General features: G+C 38.6%; 1 protein-coding gene across 1 annotated transcript; it reads right to left on the bottom strand.

The window, feature by feature from the left end:
* Positions 1 to 1,046: 1,046 nt before the first annotated feature.
* On the bottom strand, positions 1,047 to 14,994 carry FOXRED2 (FAD dependent oxidoreductase domain containing 2). Its single transcript, XM_026694935.2, has 8 exons — positions 14,400 to 14,994; positions 12,924 to 13,175; positions 10,217 to 10,483; positions 8,666 to 8,832; positions 7,689 to 7,854; positions 6,299 to 6,540; positions 4,568 to 4,738; positions 1,047 to 3,047 (listed from the first exon to the last, which is right to left on the bottom strand). The coding sequence occupies exons 1-8, from the start codon at positions 14,924 to 14,926 to the stop codon at positions 2,788 to 2,790; spliced, it is 2,052 nt and encodes a 683-aa protein (XP_026550720.2). The 5' UTR covers positions 14,927 to 14,994; the 3' UTR covers positions 1,047 to 2,787.
* Between the last annotated feature and the right edge of the window lie 5,079 nt (positions 14,995 to 20,073).

The following is a 20,073-nucleotide window of genomic DNA, read 5'->3' as shown; positions in this document are numbered from 1 at the left end:
CTGAATTGTCTTAATCTTTTAAGAATTACAGTTCAGTGGTGCCTTTGGGAACGGCTCTGCATTCATATCCAAGAAAAGATTGCAGCATTAAAGTCTGAATGCAAAAACAGACACAAAAATATGAACACAAAAACAAATGGACAAGCTATTAGCATGTGGTTAAAATTTTAGTTTCTAAATCTTTTTAAAAGTAAACACTTAAAATATGTTTGGATCTACCTGTACCACAAATCAAGATTTTGAAGAAACGATTGTCTAATTCAAAATGTTAATGCTTTGTGTGGGGAAATGCAACAGGGCAATGTGCCACTTTTTGTTGTTTTCAGACCTCACAAGATTGCTCTGTTCCGATTTTTTTTAGTATATACAGGTAGTCTTTGCTTAGCTACTGGCTGAAGTTACAGTGGATCTCCCCAAGCATTTTACAACCCATTTTCGAAGTTCTGATGGCTGCACCCCTCCTGGTCCTGGTTGTATTTGAGCACTTGGAAACCAGCTCACATTTAGATGCATTTGCAGCATCCCAGTCATTTCACTGTGACTTTTGATGGATTTTTCTGGGTTTCAGCATTTACTTTTAATTTCTGTAGTAACCATTAGTGAGAACAGGTTTGCTTAATGGCCACCACTAAAAAGGTTGTAAAGTCAGGTGCAGTCCTGTAGTGATCTACTTAATAACCACTATTATATGTGACTGTAATTCTGAGCCCAAATACAGTTGTAAGTTGAGAACTACCGTATCTGTATCCTGAAAGGTTGAAAGGCTCTTGAGTCATTCCCACTTCATAAACCCTACTGCTGTTAGTTTCATGATAAAATAAAAATGTTTTAGATAGATAGAATTCTTTATTGGCCAATTCTTTATTGTGATTGGGAACACAAGGAATTTGTCTTGGTGCAAATGCTCTCAGTGTACATAAAAGAAAAGATACATTTGTCAAGAGTCAAGAATCATAAGGTACAACACTTAATAATAATCATAGGGTACCATAAGCAATCAAATCATACTAGAAAACAGTCTATATAAATTGTAAGGATACAAGCAACAAAGTTTAAAAGATTTATCCAAAAGAATACAACCATACAAAATATACAGACAGTATAAATGTACACCAGTTATTGCATAATTAAATTACACTGATTAATTTTATTAACTGGACAAGTATTTTAAGTTAATAAAAATACTGTTCTGTAAAAGACAAATATTCTCAAAATGAAGGAGCTGCAATTGTCATTTTCCTCCTTGGAATTATTGTAAATGCCTGAATATTTAGTGAATAAGGTATATGGTAAGTATATGGTAGTCTGAAAAGAACAAGATATCACTGCTTTCTGTTTAACAGTAGCAAAATCTGACCTTTGGGGGGGAAAAGCCTTGCATACAGCTCAAACCTTGCTTAATAAACCATACTAATATCCAGTCTTAACTCCCAATGCAATTGCATATTCATATTAATCTGAGTATCAGCCATGCAAAGTATGTCATTGAATATTCATGCTTGAGCTGGAGTGGATTATGTTCCATTCAGGTTTTCTGTACTGATCATACACATTTAGGAAATAGCAACAATATCTGGACAATAAGAAGAGGCAAGAATGAAGATAGATGTAATATGGTTGAATAATGGAGGTAGCTTGGTATGAATCAGTATCATTAAATGAAGTTTACACTAGTTTCTAGCTTGGTAATGGAGCTAATTCCTTCTCTAACACTTTTCCTATATTACAGAATTGTATGATCTTCACATATGTTAATACGACCAAACCAAAAATGTCTGCTAGAAGTGATATCAAATATCTTTTTGGACTTGTATAAATACTCCTAATTTGTGTTCAGGAATACCATTGGCATATCTAACCCAGTATTATCTATCTTCTAATTTTATACTTTCAAACACATTGGAATGTATCTCTCACCTCTAACCAACGAATTGCAGAACTATCCCAAAACTTTGGTCCTTCTTGTTTAATTTGGTAATTTTTTTTCTTCCTTAATTTTTAGCCATGGCATTGTATGGCTGAGAATTTTGGGAAATGTAGTTCATGAATCTGGAGGGCATCATCTTGAGGCAATGTGTGACAGGAATCAAAACAAGGATTTCTTATGTGCTCTGCTGAGACAAGAAGAAAATGTATGAATGTTATTCATTCTATCCGCCAAGCAGATAGAAGATATAAATAAGAAATGAGTTTGGATTATTTACAGTTTGTTACACACAACTCAATGGAAGTCAATCGATGCATTGGAGGTAAAGGTGCAAAGAAATACAGACCTCTTTTACCTTAAAAAAAATATGAAAAATGCATAAAATAGGAAACACTTGATTAAACTCAATTAAGTGGGGCATAGTGCAAACAGAAGTGATACTCTGTTAATATGCAAGAACATTCTGTCTTGAAATAAGCAGGCTGGCATTCAACAATGCCAGTTCTACAGAACACACTAATGACGACAACAACAGTGCATCTTGAAAACCTGGTATAAAAGGAGCCAGGATCAGCTATTAACTCTTACTGGCCTAGAAACATCACTCTTCTCAAATGCGTAAAATTTTCCACCTCTAGAGGCTAACAGTATCCATTAAAGTCTCATCTGTTCATTCCCACCCAGGAAAGTAAACATTTGTGTTTATAAAGATCTGCAAATTTGTGCAAGAACATGGTATGGATGAGATGTGGTCCTCATCTAGGAATGGTTAGGAATACTGGTTGCTGGAGCTCCTCTGCAGATCTTTGCCATGTATTGTGGCTGCAACGCTTGTGAATTTTGAAATAGTTGGGTGGAAGCTAAAGTTCATCCTTGGTGGTTGTAAGATGCTGCAGCTGATGACTAGATATCTTTGTACTTGTCAGCAGCTGGTTGTGGGATTGCATAGCACCACTCTCTTGTTCATCTTGAGACTTCATAGCTGTATGTTCAGTCAACTCTGCTGCTATTCTGTGATGCTGAAGCTTTTCAGTTCCCACAAGCCCTTGCTTTCTCATGTATCCTTGCTGGCAGAAGGGAGGCAGCCTCAAGTGAGTGAAGGCAAACAGAAAGCAGGATTCTGTACAAACAGGGAGAAAGTGATCTCTATTGCATGCTTTACAGGTTGTTATATCCAAAAACTGAAACAGAATAGTAGTAAGCACTAATAGCATTTTCACCCGCTGAGTAGATTAGGGTTCTTAGTTTGTAATTGATTTGCTAACTCTAGCAAAGATTCCTACAGTATGTGAATCAGCAACAATCTGTTCATTTAAGCCTCTATTATAAGGAAATGGGAAATATTGTTAGAGATATAATTATACTCCATACCAGAAAAAGAATTAAACAAAGGGTTGAGAAAAGTCTCATGTTATCACCCACTTAGCAGTTTTTCAAAAGACTCAGAAGTTCAGCTTAAAAAAAAATCAGTAACATAACTTTCCAATCCTTAAGATTGTGAAGTGTATATGTCAATGTCAATGCTCACTGAAATCTCATCTTATAAAGGACATCTGGGTAAAGTTTGTTAAATAAGAGTAGCATCAGATTTTACATGGTATTTTGAGCTCATACTTTAAAAATGCCCATCTGGGGAGGAAGTTTAAAGGGTACAATCAGTACCTTAAAACATCTACAAGGCTTTATGCACCAATTAAAACTGCCAAATTGTCTCTAAATGCAAAAAGACCCAGTATACTAGCTAATTTCATTCTTTAAGAGGGTTCTGGGGACACTCAAAAAATGTTGGTGGGCTACATGAAACACCCCATAAATTATACTTTTTGCTTTTCAGATATAAAAACATGGACATTGTTGTCTTCTAAATAGTTCTCTGGCTTGTGGATAGATGTATTACAGAGTCCATTGTGCTGTAAGTATAACACAACTAACGCTTAGCTGTAAACTATGGTAACTGTATTCATATATTGTAATAGGTCCATATCAAACCAAACATGTAGCTTATTCATTTAGGAAACATAAACAGACAATGTACAGGCAAAATGTAGTTCAATATGTTTGTGCTTGTCTGCCCAAGAGCTAAAACTAAACAGAAATGTTTATGTGCTTCTCTGGGCACAGAGATGTGAAGATCTTTGCACATTTAGTGTTCAAACTCTGGAGATGGATGAACGAGACTTGTGAGTTTACAATCTCCCCATAACAGGTACTGTGACTTTCTGGAGTCCTTGACTGAAAAGAGATATGCAAATATCTTTACTAGTGTTTATGACACGTCTGAAAAAAACCATTTTGCCTTTAGCATGCTAATCCAGAGAAATAAAGCTCTTGCCAGGAAATCCACAGAAATCTAGTACAAACAAAGCTCTTAAATCCAGTTTTAATATGCAGTTCTCAGTACAAATATTTTAGTTGTAAGTCCAAATTGTCCTTTTTTAATCTTGTGCCCATTTCAGGTGATCACGAATTCACTGCAATATCTCTGGTACTATTACCTTCCAAGGACTCCACAAAGATCAAGAGACAGACCCACTTTGATTATGTGTAAACATAGATCTTGGCTGAAAGGAATGTAATGGTTACCTAGCCTATCTGCCTGCTATTCCCTAAGGATTCATTCCTAACGAGTTCCCAGAATACCTGCATAGAATCTGCGCAAATCAGTTTCAAGGCAATTCTCCAAGAAACGTCTCAGTGGGAGGACATGTGCATTTGGTGCAGTCCAGTCAGTCAGGAAATCTTCCACAATATGATGGATTGCGTCTGGGCGAGGCAAGGGCCAATCTGGTGGGCAAAGTCTCATTTCTCGTTCTATTGGGAAAAGAGAGAGAGCGCACAAAGTAAAACAATGGGCAAGAAACTAATTTGGGAAGCTGAGAGTTTCACTCCCTCTCTAGAGCAGGGGTCTCCAAACTTGGCTACTGTAAGACTTGTGGACTTCAGCAAAGCTGGCTGAGGAACTCTGGGAGTTGAAGTCCACAAGTCTTAAAGTGGCCAAGGTTGGAGACCCCTGCTCTAGAGAGTCTTGGATTGCAGACATTTGCTTTACAAGTTAGCATTCAACAACAAAAGGACAATTAAAGAAAAGAACAGAAGAGAATATTTGTAGCTCAGGGCTGAACTATGGAGTCCTTGGTGGTCTCTGAGTTTGGTTGTTTGCGTGTAGATGTTCCATTACCTGATTAAGTAACATAATTGGTAATGTTACCTAATTGGGCAATGAAACATCTACACGCAAACAACCAAACTCAGAGCACCAAGAATTCCACAAACAAGTTATATTTTCCTAATGTGAGGTACCTCCTTGCAAGCATGAGGTACCCTAAGATTTTTTTGGTTTTTCAGAGGCAATAGGAAAACTAAAAATGACGGCAGATGATATTACTAGGAAAGACAGTATTTTGGTGCAGGTTGAGTATGTTTACCTGCTCTACCCCTCCCCCCCCCCCAGGTTAAAATAGCATCCACATATTATTTACTCATTCTTTCAGTCAAATTGTAATTTGCATAACCCAACCAGCTAAAACATGCCCTATTTATACAGTTGTTATGGTATTCACCAAATCACTTCATAATTGAGAGAAGACTATAAACAAGATATATACACATTAAAAATGTGTATAATTATTTCCAAATAAAATTGCTCATTTACTGCAAGGGATGCAGTTTGAGCAATTATTTTTCCTTATAATTTGATGGGTTTGGGGTTTTTTATTGCCTTGGAGATTGTAAGGACATGGACAAAGTGTATAAGGATAAGGCCTATTCAGTTTACTTGACCCTTTTTCCTCTTGACTAAAATGTCTATATCCAATATTTAAGGGATCTCATCAGTGCTTCATTATGAGAGGGATATGTTCCCCATGTGTTCCCAAGTGCACCTTTTTTGGGGTGGTAGTGAAATTACTAGTTTTTAAAGAATAAAAGGATTGCCATAAGTCATTGAAGACCCTTGGAAAAGTCTGGGGCAAAGGAAAAAAATAGCTTGTAGGTCATGAATCAATTTCTTATCAATCAAGTGCTGTCTGAAGAAAAAACAGTAAAAGCATGAGAAATTTCTTTCCTTAAAAAGCATTTTGCACTGGGTACAGGCCAACCACAATCAAAACCGACAAGTTAAAAACTATCAACAGTTAAAATACACACAAAAACATACCCAAGGTGGTCAAAATTGTCTCTGATCACTTTTTTGCTGTGTCTATCACTGCCTCCCTAATGCCTCCTGAATGCTATCCTAGCTATATAAATCAACCTCAGCACACAATCAAGCTATGCAAACCATACTAAAATACATTCAACTTTCTGACACTTTTAACATTATACAAAACACTGTAATTAGTGGAGAAGGAATAAAAAAAATACAATGCTTACCAGTGGGAAGTTGCTTATAATAATAAATTACAGGATGCAGGAAGTTAGACTGCCAAGCATGCTCTGGCTCTCCTACTGCACGGTTATAGTAGAAGACATCCTTGTCAGGACCAGAGAAGTTCTTTCCATACTCCATCACAATGACAAAAAGTCCATCCTGCACCTTTCTTCCTGTGCGCCATTCCAGGTCTTGTAGGACTCCAATTGGATACTCCTCCAGGTATTCAAATTTTGTAGCATTCCTAGGACCAATCAAACAAATCAATTTCAAATACAACAAGGCAAGTTGGCTAACATTGATGTGCTCAGTTAACTGATTGCAAAGGATTTTAAAAAAATAGGATTGCATTTTTAAAAATAGGATTGCATTTTCTACCATAGCTACTTCAGCATTTGGAACTAATTTGAAATTCTGCTTTATTCCATGATTATCAAGCATCAGCTATGGTGGTACCCTTGGCTAAACTCTGTACTTCAAAGAGATCTGACCACTGTCAATTGTATGTTAATGACCTAAGGATTAGAGTATTGTAATATTACAAGGAACAGCTTTGTAAAGTACAGAAAAACTTTGATTATGCTCTTGCTTGAATCTTTTAGTATTTAGTTCATTCACTGGATTTGGAATTTGGCTGAACAAAATTGTGTGACTAGAATCAATCCCACTATATAAATAAACCTTTGCACGGATACACCCTTCTCAAAGGAACAGTTTTAGAGCAATCCTCTTTAGCATGAAGGAGTGTTAATTATAAAAGAATCAAAGTAACATGGTTAACAACTAAAATTGGAAAGACAAGGTTAAATACTAAATCTAGTAATGACTTGTACTTTGGACCAATCATTTACTCTCCACCCAATCTACTTTACAGGATTGTTATGGCAACACTGGTAGAATCTGTTATTGGAAGAATAGAAAACTACTTGTATGGATAAGGCAGGTCTTATGCCTCTCAGAATCTACTTTCCAGGTATTATGAACCCTTTAGAACAGAGGTCCCCAATCCCTGGGCCGTGGCTCCCTACTGGGCCACGGCCTATTTGGAACTGGGCCGTGTGAGAGGTAGGCCGGTGTGCATATGTGAGCAGCTCCATTCACATGAGCAGTGGGCAGCTCCACTTGTGCAAGAGGCAGGCCAATGCGCATGATGTGTTACTCCTCTGCTCGCACAGCCCGGTTCCCCTCACCCCTTCTCCAGGTAGGCCGCCCAGCCACAAAGGTTGGGGACTGCTGCTTTAGAGCAGGCTTGGAGAAGTGGCAAAGAAGGGGAAGGAAGAAAAGAATGAGTTCCCTCTTGGTTATGCTTGGCAGAAGTTCTACTCACAGGAATTAACCAATTCCATTCACTGTTTCTAAAGGAGAAAACCCCGAGTATCATTGCTCACTCACTCTTTCAGCAAAACGATGTCTGCCAACACGCCAAACATCTGATAGAGCCCAGATGCCTCATTCACCCGCCTGACAATAGCATTTGTTAACTGCACAACCGGATTGTTGGAGGCTGGCCAGGGCACTTTGTGGTGACGGACTTCTAGTAAGCGATGAACTGCACGGGCTGCATAATGGGGGAAGAACAAAAGAGGCAGATATTATCGTTTAATATTACATGCTAAGAGAACTGCCCTAATAATAAGACCACTGAAATGTACAAGTGAATTTTGGGCTACAGCCAAAAAGCTTACTATTTGGCATAGTTTCATATTATAGCAGGCAGAAGATAAAACGTGGATAATGCTGTTACTACATTATTCTTTGACTCTTGAAGTTACAAATTCAGATTTCTGAGTCTTTATTGGCTTTCACATCTGATAGATTTAGTAATATCACCACCATTGTTGGGGAGTCCTTCCCAAAACTGATGAGGGATGCCAGAAATTAGCTTAAAAATATCAGGAGTACCACAAATATTTCCTGAGACATCCAGAAAAAGCTTTTCTTTGTAGCAATAATGAGAAAGATTAGAGAATATTTGATATAGTGGGTAGATGTTGTAAATGTACTACCTGAATATTATTTTTCCTTTGCTACCCATTTTCTTTTATGGCATATTGAAATTGTAATTTAAATATTATTACAATACGTAAAAAAGTATTTGGCATTGTAATGCTTATATGTTGCATAATAGCTAATTGGCTTTGGAAGCTGAAATTGAGTTGTGTTTTTCATTTGCATTTGCTACTTTCATCATTGTGTACAATAGAAAAGGTATTGCTGAAAAAACGCATTATTTTATTTCTGTTGATAAATTGGAAAAAAGAATGGAATAATTTGCTAAAAGGAAAAAAAGAGAGATGGGCCTCAAATGCCAGAACAATGTCACTGCTGAGCTTGCTCACATTCACTTTCTACCCATGTCAAAAACTCACCTGTGTATCGGAAGCCATGAATAAAACCACCAGCAGATTTCCTAAAATCCACTGAGTGGCTTGCAGTTCCGAGAAGAAAGAGACCTCGAGTAGCTTTGGCTTCATAGCTGGGCTTGATCAAAGGATACTTCTTCTTACTGCCTTTGCCATGCATCAAACCAACAGACCTAGGGAGGAGTGGGGAGAGAAACTCATCGAGAATGGAGTCTGGCTGACTTCACAGATTTCAATAGAAGGGACAATGTATGAGCTTTGATCTTGAGACCATGTTAAAAGGCTCAGGAAATATCTCTTTCCCAGTGATACTTTTTCTCGGCATAAGGCAACTATCTAAATGTATGTTTAAGATAGATAATATCAACAGTGTTACCTTGGGTAGAGCTGCAGGTCCTTCATTACAAGTAGTATGTAGTATATAAGTAGTAGTAGTATATAACCTATAACCACAATTAGGGCCAAAATCTCAGTCCGTGAGCAAAGTGGTTATTATGCAAGATCCCTTTGTGACTGCTTCTCTCAATGACTGCAATGCTGGCACTCCTGGTTATGGTTGTTACATGAGCTCTTGGGTTGTAAGTAGACAGTATTCCTTACCAGAATTCAAGCAGGATTTTCAGCACCCAAGTGAAGAAGTGCAAGTGCAACCTGCATGGGGCTCCTAGGACATCCCCCACTTGCCTGAAGCAGCCCCCACGCTTTACTTTACCCTGATGCCCTGCCACTCAGGTTTCAGTTCCCTTTCATCTCTGGGGACTGGCTGAAAGAGCTGCCTGCCAAAGGAGGGGCTCTGGGTCACGAGCTCTGGAGAGCTATAGTTTAATTTCTTGACAACCAGACATATCATAATTCGGGCACAGAACCAAAGTATACCCATACATTGCTGCGCTGAAATTAAACAGAATTATGATGCAATTATATTTAGATAAGTGCACCCCAAACTGCAGAGCTACTGGCTTTTTAAAGGAGACCAAAGCAAGTTTCATATGTGACATAATAATCTTGTTCTATTTAAAACATTTAAAGCAAGAATGGAAACCAATTAATTGTTATTTTATTTTAGACTGAATTAAGAGATAGGAATAACAAAATGGTTGCATGAGAAAAAAAAAAGTTAGAAGAACAATTTACTGCTCATTCAGTCCTTGAAGAATAAAAGATAATGTCATGGGAATAGCTAAGCACTTTAGTCAAATCCCCAAACTATGGAAAACTAATTTTGCCAACGTGAAATAGATCATTATAAAATACTGCAAATATTACATTTAATAAAAGATGGGAAAGCGTTTTGCATGACATTTTGTTTGACTTGCGACTCAGAAAGTTCCATCCATGCCACATACTTATCTATACATATCAACCAGGGCTGTCAAACTCACAACAATACACTGTCATCATGTGACGTATTGCAAGTTTTCCCCGCTTTGCTAAAATGGGGGTGACCATGGCCAGCATGTGATGCATCCAGTCCGTGGGCTGTGAGTTTGACACTCCTGATATCAACTCCTTCAAACATCCTATCTCTCTGTTACATTAGAAGCAATCCCATCTTACTTGTTGAATATGGCAAAGTCAAACTTCCAACCCAGGCAGCGAATGGCACGGTCATAAGGTGCACGAGTGGCAAAGTTGTCTAATTCATCCTGTGGAAGAGTGACAGATTCTGGGTCACTGCTATTGCTGTTCTCCAAATAGTACCGAAGGGTGATATGCAGCTTTCCTTTTCTGTCTTTGATGAGAACTAAGTCTTCTAGATCACCTTCTATAAGTCCATCCAAAGACTTCAACTGGTATGTATCTAAGAGCCCATTGTTAATTGCTCTAAGGAAGAAAGAAAGAAAAAACAATAAGGGGGATGTAAATTTTACATGCCATACTTAGAAAAATGGCTGCCACTCATTTTAGCAATTCTAAATTAAATATAGAAGCTCTCTGGCTAGGTATGAAGCAGCTTCCTGTGTTGCTATTATGTCCTATGTTAGTTTTAGTATTCTGATGGAGAAAACTACTTTTGTTTTACTTCAAATTATTATATTTTCTTTTGTAAATATACTAGGAAGATGATTAAAAATGTAACAAAACAGAATGCCTTGTGGAAGACCATAAAGAATAAGTGAGGGAGCAGTCTTGGTTTTATTTTTTTTCTTATAAGGAGGGTTTACAATCACGTGTTATAATCAAAAAAATTACTTCCTGAATGTACTCACGCTAAAAAGTTGTGAATGGCCATCTTTCTGTAGTATAGGAGTTAAGGCACTAGACTAAAGGTTGGTAGGTTCTAGTCTTCCTTTACATGCAGAAGATATTTGGGTGACTTTGAGTTAAACATTCTTTCTCAGTCTTAAACAGGGAGGATGAAAAACATACCAACCCACATTGGATCAACATGATAGATTTATGGTCCATAACATTAAGTGGCAAGGGCTTCATGCTATAGCAGACTTGTTTGAGATCATCATCATCCCCAATCCCCAAAATGTCAACTTTATGTCTTACTGAAATCAAGCATATCTCACTTACGGGTCTGTACTTGCTCATACCATACTTCTCTCACAGATATTCCATGTCTTGTTCATTGAAGACCAAAAATAAAAGGTCCACTCTATAACAAATAGCAGTGACCAAAATGCTTCTGCCAGGTTCTTCAAAGAGTTGCTGATCTATTTACTTTAAGTCTAAGCAGTTAAGAGAGGGACAGGCATGAAAAGGGAGATCGGGCTTGGAATGATATCACAGGGCAGTACTGTTATCAAACAAAATAGATGCTGCATATGGACTGGTTGCTAGAGAAAAAGTGGGCAAAAATGGTCTGTTTGGCATATGGCAGTCTGAATTATTAGTCTACACAACACTCCCCCCAACTGTCTCATGTTGGCCTGGCTGTTCTTCTGAAATAATATTACATTCTACTCAAGCCAGAATAGAGAGGCAGAGTTAATCTCTGTTTACCAACCAAGATGATGTGCCTTCCCAAAAAAACAAATTGCGGGGTTACCCTCCCCCCAAAAAATGGTAGGAAACACGTTGTTCCAACATCTGTTGGGAGATGAATTCTGAAAAGCACAGTCCTTCCAGAAAATTCTTGATTTCTCCCCTTAACAGCTTTTCCTTCAGAGTCAACAAAGGTATAAGAATCAGTTATTCTTGATACGATGCAAACCAAAAAGCACACTTAAACTAGAAAATGTAGTTATTATTTGAAAGGAAATTGAGTACAATTGAAAGCATATCTTGGACTTCATGAAAGATTTTAATGAACAGAGAGTAGGATTCCGTCACTGGAGAAGTTAACAGGAAGAGGAGCTCTAAGTGGGTGGAGTTCCTAAACACAGAGGTATTACAGACAACAACTGGAAGCTATTCCAGCAAAGAAGCGCAATCCAGCAGTAGACAATGATATGGCTGCACAAAAGGCTTACTAAATTCCAGAAGCAAGAGGAACTATATGGGAGATGGAATGAGGGACAGATTCCTTAGAATTATACAACAGTCCAGATTATAGAAATATTAGAAAGGCTAGAATTCAAAATGAATCTAGCTTGATTCATTAAACCAAACTAAAGCATCACCTCAGATATGTTTAACTTAAATGGAGAGAAAAGAATTGACGTAATAGAAAATATGGCAAAATATTAATAGGTTACAATGAAAAACCAAAACAATTTGATTCCTAATTTGGCTTCTCTAACAAGAGGGTATATGTTCCACCAGGCAATTATAAGAAGCAGAATAAAGAAGCAGGATTAAGACTAATCATAACATGATCGGGGAATCCACTTTTCTCTTAATTAGTTTAATTATGTGAGGCCAGATTAACTGAAATTTAGGGTAATAAAGATACTTGAAAATACTGTAATGCTTTTTGCCAAGAATATGTCATGGCAGACTAAACTTATTTTGTGACCAGTTATCTTTCTTACACTAGAGAAATACTATAGACATACTTCATACAATATCTTGGTTTAGCAGAATATTTGATAGAATGCCTCATGATATTCTGATTAGGAACCTAATTAAAATGGAGATGCATCACATGACCTTGAAATGAATATACAGCTATTTCAAAATTCATATTCAAAGTGTGCTGATCAATAGTTCCCTGTTAAACTGGAGGAAAAGACCAAGTGGAGGGCAACAAGATTCAGTCCTGGCTCCTGAACTCTTCAACATTTTTATTTGGAATTTGAATGAAACACATTTAAAAATATGTATCTTTTATCTCTGAATATATGTAACAGTTCATATGAATATGAAGTCTTACCTCAGATCTCCAACGTAATGAGTAGCCCAAGAAAGACGAACTCGAGATCGGCCTACCATGTGTACAAAATTGGTGACACCCAGAATGTTCTCTGCTGTTTCAAAGGCAGAATTTCCCCGACCCAAGATCAATACAGACTGTCCAACAAAATCTTTTGGATCGATCGACACAGATTCATAACCTTCAACATATTCTGAACCTGGAAAGTTCACCTTGTGAGGAACCCACATACCTGTGGCCACCAAAAGAACACTAAAATAGAGAAAAAGCATTTTGATTATGGTCAGTCACATTGTATGTCAAAATACCTTTCTCTAGTGCTGTTTACATGCTTCACAAAATCACCAAACTCTTATCTCAGCAAAAAAGTTGTGCAGCAAAAAACTGATTTATACAAAAATTCGCTCTCAGATAGTTTAGAGTAGGGTAGCCATTTTTACTTATCAATTTAGTGGGAGAACAAGCAAAAGATCGTACTATAGCAATTACTAGAAACAGGCTGAAAAGACAATTTTCATACTGCAGTATAATTTAATCGAGTGAAAATCTATGTTGAGGCTACTAAAAGAGTTTGATTAGAAAACAGCTACTATATTTTCCATTCTCTACTTCTAAAAACATTTGATGTGACTATACTGGAAGTTTTGTTGCTGTGATTGCAAACAGGGCAAACAAAACTAGAAATAAAACAGGCAACACAACTGATCCAGCATGTTTAAAGTAACTTTAATTAGTAGAAAAGATAAGAGTTCAGTTACTGGTGAAAGAAAAGAGAAAAATTGGCACAAAGGGATAATATAAGACTTTACAAAATTATAAACTATACAGAAAAATAATCTTTCTCAATCATGTTACCTACTTAAAGGTTTATATACTCCCCACTCTCAGTAACTATATAAAGTCTCACTGTAGAAAAGATGATAATTCTTGATAATCAAAACTATGGGAGAGTGTCCTATTGAGGAACTCAGTGCACAGGATGGACTAATTGCCATTTGAAGCTAAGCCATGTAATGCTTCATATACCACAGGAAGGACCTTGAATTATGTCCCACAAGCAATCGGTGCAGCTATTTCAACATGAGGATAACGTGGAATCTCCTGGATTGCTCACCATGCCTGCTGCTGCATTTCAGACCACTAGACTTTCTGAAATGTCTTAGAATAAATTAACCAGCTCACATCTCACTGACAGATCTGTCACCTTCAGCAATGTGTCCATATTCCAAATGGACGTCTGTAGGGAAAGTTATGTTGGTGAGTGAAGGAATGGAATGTGGGTGTGTTTAGGTACCCAGCTGTATCTTGAAAGGGGTCTCTCTGAAATATGTATTGGCACTTAAATTAACTTCAGTACCCAAAAGATGGTTCATGCATGCACAATACTAATAATCAAGAACACCTGCATTTTTACTATGGGAGCATCCATGGAATATGACATTTTTCTATAAGCAGAAGAAGTTCTTCACCATTTACCTGCATTTGTAATTCTGATCATTTTGGTCTCTGAGGATGAAGTAATGACCATTCCAAGCACTAGGATCTTTTTCCAGCATCACAAGTACAATGGATGTGTTATAGTGTACATGGAGGTCTAGTTTGGAAGCAAAATCAGCCAGATAACGCACCATAGAATCAGCATCAGGGAAGAAATCCTGAGAGTAGTGTTGAAAAAGCAGTTGGTTATTGTGGCTAAGCAATGAGTTCCAATCATGGCGAAGGTTGAATTCACTGTTTGATTTGCCAGTGTAACGTTTATTGATGCTGATCAATTTTCGATGACGGGGATACAAGGTGAAAAAGTACCCTGGTGTATTTCTACGTTCAAAGACAACATAGTTCCGACCTGCATGTTGAAGGAAATAGGCCATCTGCAAGCCTGAAGGGCCAGCCCCAATAATACAATAGTCATGGTAGAGAATGTCATTAGACCAGGAAGAGGCTACGGACAAGGCAAAGATGAGCAAAAGTTCTTCCCCATACTTCAGAAACGATAGCACCATGTTGCTGGTAAGGTGTCTAACTTTGTTCAAGGCACTTTTGAGAAACTGATAAGGCAAGAAAAAGAAAAAACATTCAAATTTTTTAAACTTGCTTTCCTTGCACTGCACAATGCAAAATAATACATTCTATACTTTGTTTTGGTTCACATGTAATATTAGGCCCTGGATTACTTAACTACATGTTACAGAATATTTATACAGTGTACATACTGCTTTTCTACTCGCTTAGCAGGATTCTTGTGCAACAGTAAGCAATGTACCATGGCTGCCAAATTAGAAGGAACAATTTAGCAAGTTGTGCCAACCCAAACAAGCCACATTATGGCTTATTGCAATGTGTGGACCAAGACAGCATCCCTCTCCACCCCATGTCCCCCTCAATCTCTGAGATTTAACCACAAGGTCTTTCTCAATTCCATTCCAGGAAGGGGGAAAAGGTTAACTAAACATCTCTTTTACAGACTGTATCATCTCTAAGACCATTGCCTAACTGGAATACAAGACAAAACTGGATTGCTATGGGCCATTGTGGCAAGCTCACATATTTGGTCTGTGTAACCATTTCCCATGTTCCTGTAAGCACATGTCCTATACTAGATTGCTGGGAGGATAAATGTGCAAGGGAGTTATCCATGTCAGTATTGAGATAGAAACAAAAAATTCAGACAAAAATAGCAATCCCTTTTAACAGAAATCAACAATAACAGAAATTACTATTAACATTCCAGATTGCTAAAATAAAGTCAGATGGCTGGCCTTAACAATGTTTTACCTACTTGCACACACTAGCAGCTCTGCAAAGTTCTTTGACAAAAACCATTATTCAATCTTGGCAAGGCAGAATGGGTAGAATAGTATCCATCACCCTTGAACCTTGTGAGGAAAGAGGACATTATTATTCTTTTAGGAATAAGGGAGAGTGAGAAAGGGCACATGAGCTACAGAAGAGGCTGCCCAGTCTCCTTGATGTCTGTATCCAAGCTTTGATTACATCTGAACCTTACTGAATCTCATTTTATTTCTATATGTATATTTATGCATGCTCATGCATGAATAGAACAAAAATTATAAATCTAAATTTAGTACAAGAAAAGCATAACAACATGACAAAAATGTTACTGTCTTAATCAAGGAATTCCTAGAAAAGGTTTCGAACTTTGGATTCAATAATATAGTCAGGAAAAAATGGCATTCCATTTCTGGAAAAAATCCTGCTCTCATTGCCTTGTCAATAAGAAATAGAAGCAACATTTTTAATGTGGTGGTCATGGATTGGATGGGTGGGGAACAACCTTTTATTTAGTATTCCTATGCTAATCGTATCATCAGAGGAAAAATACATCCATATATATGTCTGAGAAATATCTTCGTTAAAAGCTGGAGCAGAACTTAACCTGGTTAACATTTGCACACACCACCTTGTTACTATCTTGTCAATAACATATGGAAATGGGTGGTCTTGTCTTCTTCCAGCGCATTTTTTTGAAAAGTTCCAGGTTTTGGCCCTGGGATTTCCTGCAGATCTCCCTTTCAAGTCCTAAGCAGGCTACTTAGCAGGTTTTTTCTCTCTCTCAAGATTAGCCAAGTGCTGCCACCTGCTGTGATAGTTTCTTTACTAGGACTAACAGGGCCACCCTGTGCATTATTATTAAGGGCTGGAACAAGATTAATATGGGCCCCCTCACCTACACATTAACATCTCCCCCTCCCCACCACCCTGTGGAATTCGTGTTACTCTCTGCACGGTGGCTCCTTACAAAAAAGAAAAGGGCGGGGGGGGGAACGGGGCTGCCAGGGCAGCGAAGCAGATTAGGAAGTGGGGTGGGGTGAGGTAAGGCCGAAGTACAGAGAGTATGGAGTACGGAGTCCACATAGCCCACAAGTAGATAGTTGTTTTTCCCGACTGGGAGAAGATTGATTCACTCTAGTCCAGGGGTGTCCAACCTTGGCAACGTTAAGCCTTGTGGACTTCAACTCCCAGAATTCCCCAGCCAGCTGGCATACACAGATCCTCGCTCCGACTAAGCTAACAGTGGCCCCTCCTTCCTTTTGGCATGAAGGATTTCGACAGGTGAGAAGCAGAAGTTCATTCATTCTTCAAGAACTGGGGAGAAGGGGAGAAAGAGAGGAGATAATGGATCATTGCTGCCGCTGCTGCTGTATGGGATGGAAGACGCCTTTTTGCCCTCCAATGAGTTAATTTGATCCAGCTTTGGAGTGTTTTACTCCCAGCGTCCCCCACCACCACCCCTGCCCGGGCACGTCCAGGTTGAGACACTGTCCCACTGTTTTTCTTTTTAAAAATGTGGTTTTGTAAAAGTTTTTTTTAAAGATTTCCCCTTCATGGGCCCCCTTTGAACTCCAAGGGCCCCAGCTGAACCTCCTTAAGCCTGAGGACTAACCCAAAACATCTAGACATGGTGTAGAAACCTTCAAATTCTCTAGAACTCTTCAGGGAAGTTTTGACGAATAGAAAACCCTGTGTATCCGTTATTTAGCTTGGCCTAATCACCCAGCTAATGAGTTTGAATTATTTTCCCCACAGACCAATAGCTTCTTAGAGAAAGAGCCGCTGGGCGTTTGCAGAAAATGCCAGTAAGAAATGCGATTTCAAGCATGCACTGAACCTACCTCGACCTGGTGCCTTCCAACGGCGTTATGGAAATCGTTGTTTTAACATGTTTGCAAGCCATCTAGAAGGAGGGAGGGGACGGAGGGGCTGAAAAGGATCCCAAGGCTGGCAATGCCTGACCAACCCAACACGTGCAAGTCCCCCTCGGATTCCGACAGCATAGAAACAACGCAGCGCGTCTTGTGGACCTCAGCTGCGAACAGTCACAACACTCAAAGGGGAAAAGGACGCGACCGGCAGCCCGCGAGATGTGCGGACATAACTGAGGTCTCCGTTGGCAGCAGAGCTGCTAGTTAAGGCTCAGCCACTAGCGGATACATGCAGCAAGGGGCGACAGGCCAGCGTGGTCGAGGCCATGGACCTCCGGATCCTCCAAGGTAGAAGCAGCCCGAAAGCACCCGCGACACCCGGAGCTTCAGCAGCTCGTCTCTCGCGCCTCCTAAGCGGATCAGCTCAGCCAGCCTCCAGGCAGCCCGAGGTCCACGTCACGTGACGCCGTATTCCGAGCAGACGCCAGGCCCTCCTCTGCCTCATTGGACTCTCATCTCCCCCCTCGCCCCTCCGTCATGTGGTCCTGTGGAAATGGCGAGCTTCGTTTTGTTCGAAAAAAGCAGGCGCCAAAATGTCTGTCTCTGAGAGTCCAAGGATGGAAAACTTTCTTCTCACAAAATGCACGATGAAATACGAAAAGCGCAGTATAAACACGCGGGCCGAGGAATTAGATGCGAAGAGAGGGAAATCAGGAGCTAAAATACAATGTCAGTGGCACATATAGCACCCACTCTTAAAATCCTGGGCAAAACGACACCCTAAAACTTGTTCGCCCGCCTGGGTTGTTTGCAAAGTAACTTAACTGCAAATTATCCGTCTATTAACCTTGTGGGTATGAAGCTTTGCTTCATATTATAATTTGCCCCGTGAACTATTTTCTGGATGAAACCTCGAAGGCGAGGAATTTAAGAGCCAACGTAGAGGGCAGACAGACTGCAGGTTTGCTGAATTGAATTGAATTTTGTTTTGTTATTACCTCCCCCGTTTACCGGTGATAGACATGGTTGAATTGGATTGAAAGAATAGATGAGCACGTTTTCAGACCAGAAATTGAATCGTGTGAAGAAAGTGTTTTATTTTAATAATAAGCATAAAAGATTCTATATTCCCAAATTAACTATTTCTCTTACTGTCTGTTATCCTTCAACCATTAATCAAAACGCATGATCCATTTAGACTAGACAATTAAGATTGACCTGTTGACAGTGATATACTAGAAAAAGCACATAGGCAACCCAGGCCCCACAAGCTCACACCAAGGACCAGTCTCCCTATAAAAATTAGAACCCAATTTTTTTCTCTGTAGTCTACCACCCAAAAACATCTGGGAATAAATGGATCTCTTTTCTCACTATGTCTGGATTTCATTTTTTTTTAAAAAATCTTGTGCCACCCTGGCTCTTGGAATGCCCAAATTATTCTAATACATAGTTCATAAATCCTTTCACTTAAATACTCCTGTTGCTTTTTTAAGGGAGAGAAGTGTTTTGGATAGTTATGGAAGTTATCAGAAATAGAAAATTACTTCATATAAAAGCGTAAGGACAGAAATGGAATTAAAAGCTAGAATTTATACTTTCTAAAAAAGATCAATTTTTCTTCCTAGCAGGATTAAGGAAACCCTATCTAAAATACACCACCATCTCTGTCTTTATTTTCTGAGATATTTGTTGCTACTCTATTTTTCTAGCATCCATTCATTTAGCCAGATGAAAAGTACTGGGAACCTTTATCTTCAATTGAGCTGGCATTTATTTCTGAGAACTGCTGGCAATCTTAAAGCACTGGCCATCCTTATGCATCTAGCAATAACTCAGGCTCATTTGAGGATATTCCATTAGTTTGCTTGACCCCATCCATCCATCCATCCATACCTGATTTTCATTCTCTCAACCACACCAAAATATTTTCTTTAGCCTGTCCTAACGCTAAGACCAAAGCATGTTAGTTTCTTCTTGATATCACCTCAACAAATCATTTAACCTTTATTTAGTCTAGCTGACAGATTGCTTTTGAAGTCCACAGTACTTTTATGAACTATGTCCTAAGCTTAAAGTCTGAAGCATCTCACCATAATTTGTGGCTTGTGTCAAAAATAAGTGGTGGCTCACAAACCATACTTATGTGGTTTATGTTTGGTTTAATATATGTGAACCTATTTGGATTATTCAACAAATGCTTATTTAGTAATGTAAGATAAAAATCACAACACAAATAAAGAACAATGCTGCAGTCTACACATGCAAAAGCAAAATGCAAACCTTTTCCTAAATTCTACCATTTTAGACCTTTTAAAAAGTATTTCTCCGGTAAAGGATCCTTCATTTTCATATACAAATGAAGCATTTTTATGCACGATTATTGTAGTGAGATTATTGCATGTGCAATTCAGCATTATTCATAATGAAAGAATGGTTGGTGAAAATGACGGAACTTGCTGAGATGGCAAAATACTTAAAATGAT

The sequence above is a fragment of the Notechis scutatus genome, chromosome 6 (genome assembly GCF_049901735.1).
Source record: "Notechis scutatus isolate UNSWTSFEM ecotype Mainland chromosome 6, rNotScu1.2, whole genome shotgun sequence".
NCBI lineage: Eukaryota > Metazoa > Chordata > Lepidosauria > Squamata > Elapidae > Notechis > Notechis scutatus.
The sequence above is the reverse complement of the archived record's forward strand: the minus strand, read 5'-3'. Positions and strand labels throughout refer to the sequence as shown.

Excerpts from the sequence above, each read along its gene's own strand:
- FOXRED2 (XM_026694935.2), bottom strand. The coding sequence starts at position 14,926 with ATGGTGCTATCGTTTCTGAAGTATGGGGAAGAACTTTTGCTCATCTTT. Across the intron at positions 13,176-14,399 it reads GATCAGAATTACAAATGCAG|TGTTCTTTTGGTGGCCACAG; the intron begins GTAAATGGTGAA and ends TCTCTATTTTAG. Across the intron at positions 10,484-12,923 it reads CATTACGTTGGAGATCTGAG|AGCAATTAACAATGGGCTCT; the intron begins GTAAGACTTCAT and ends TTTCTTCCTTAG.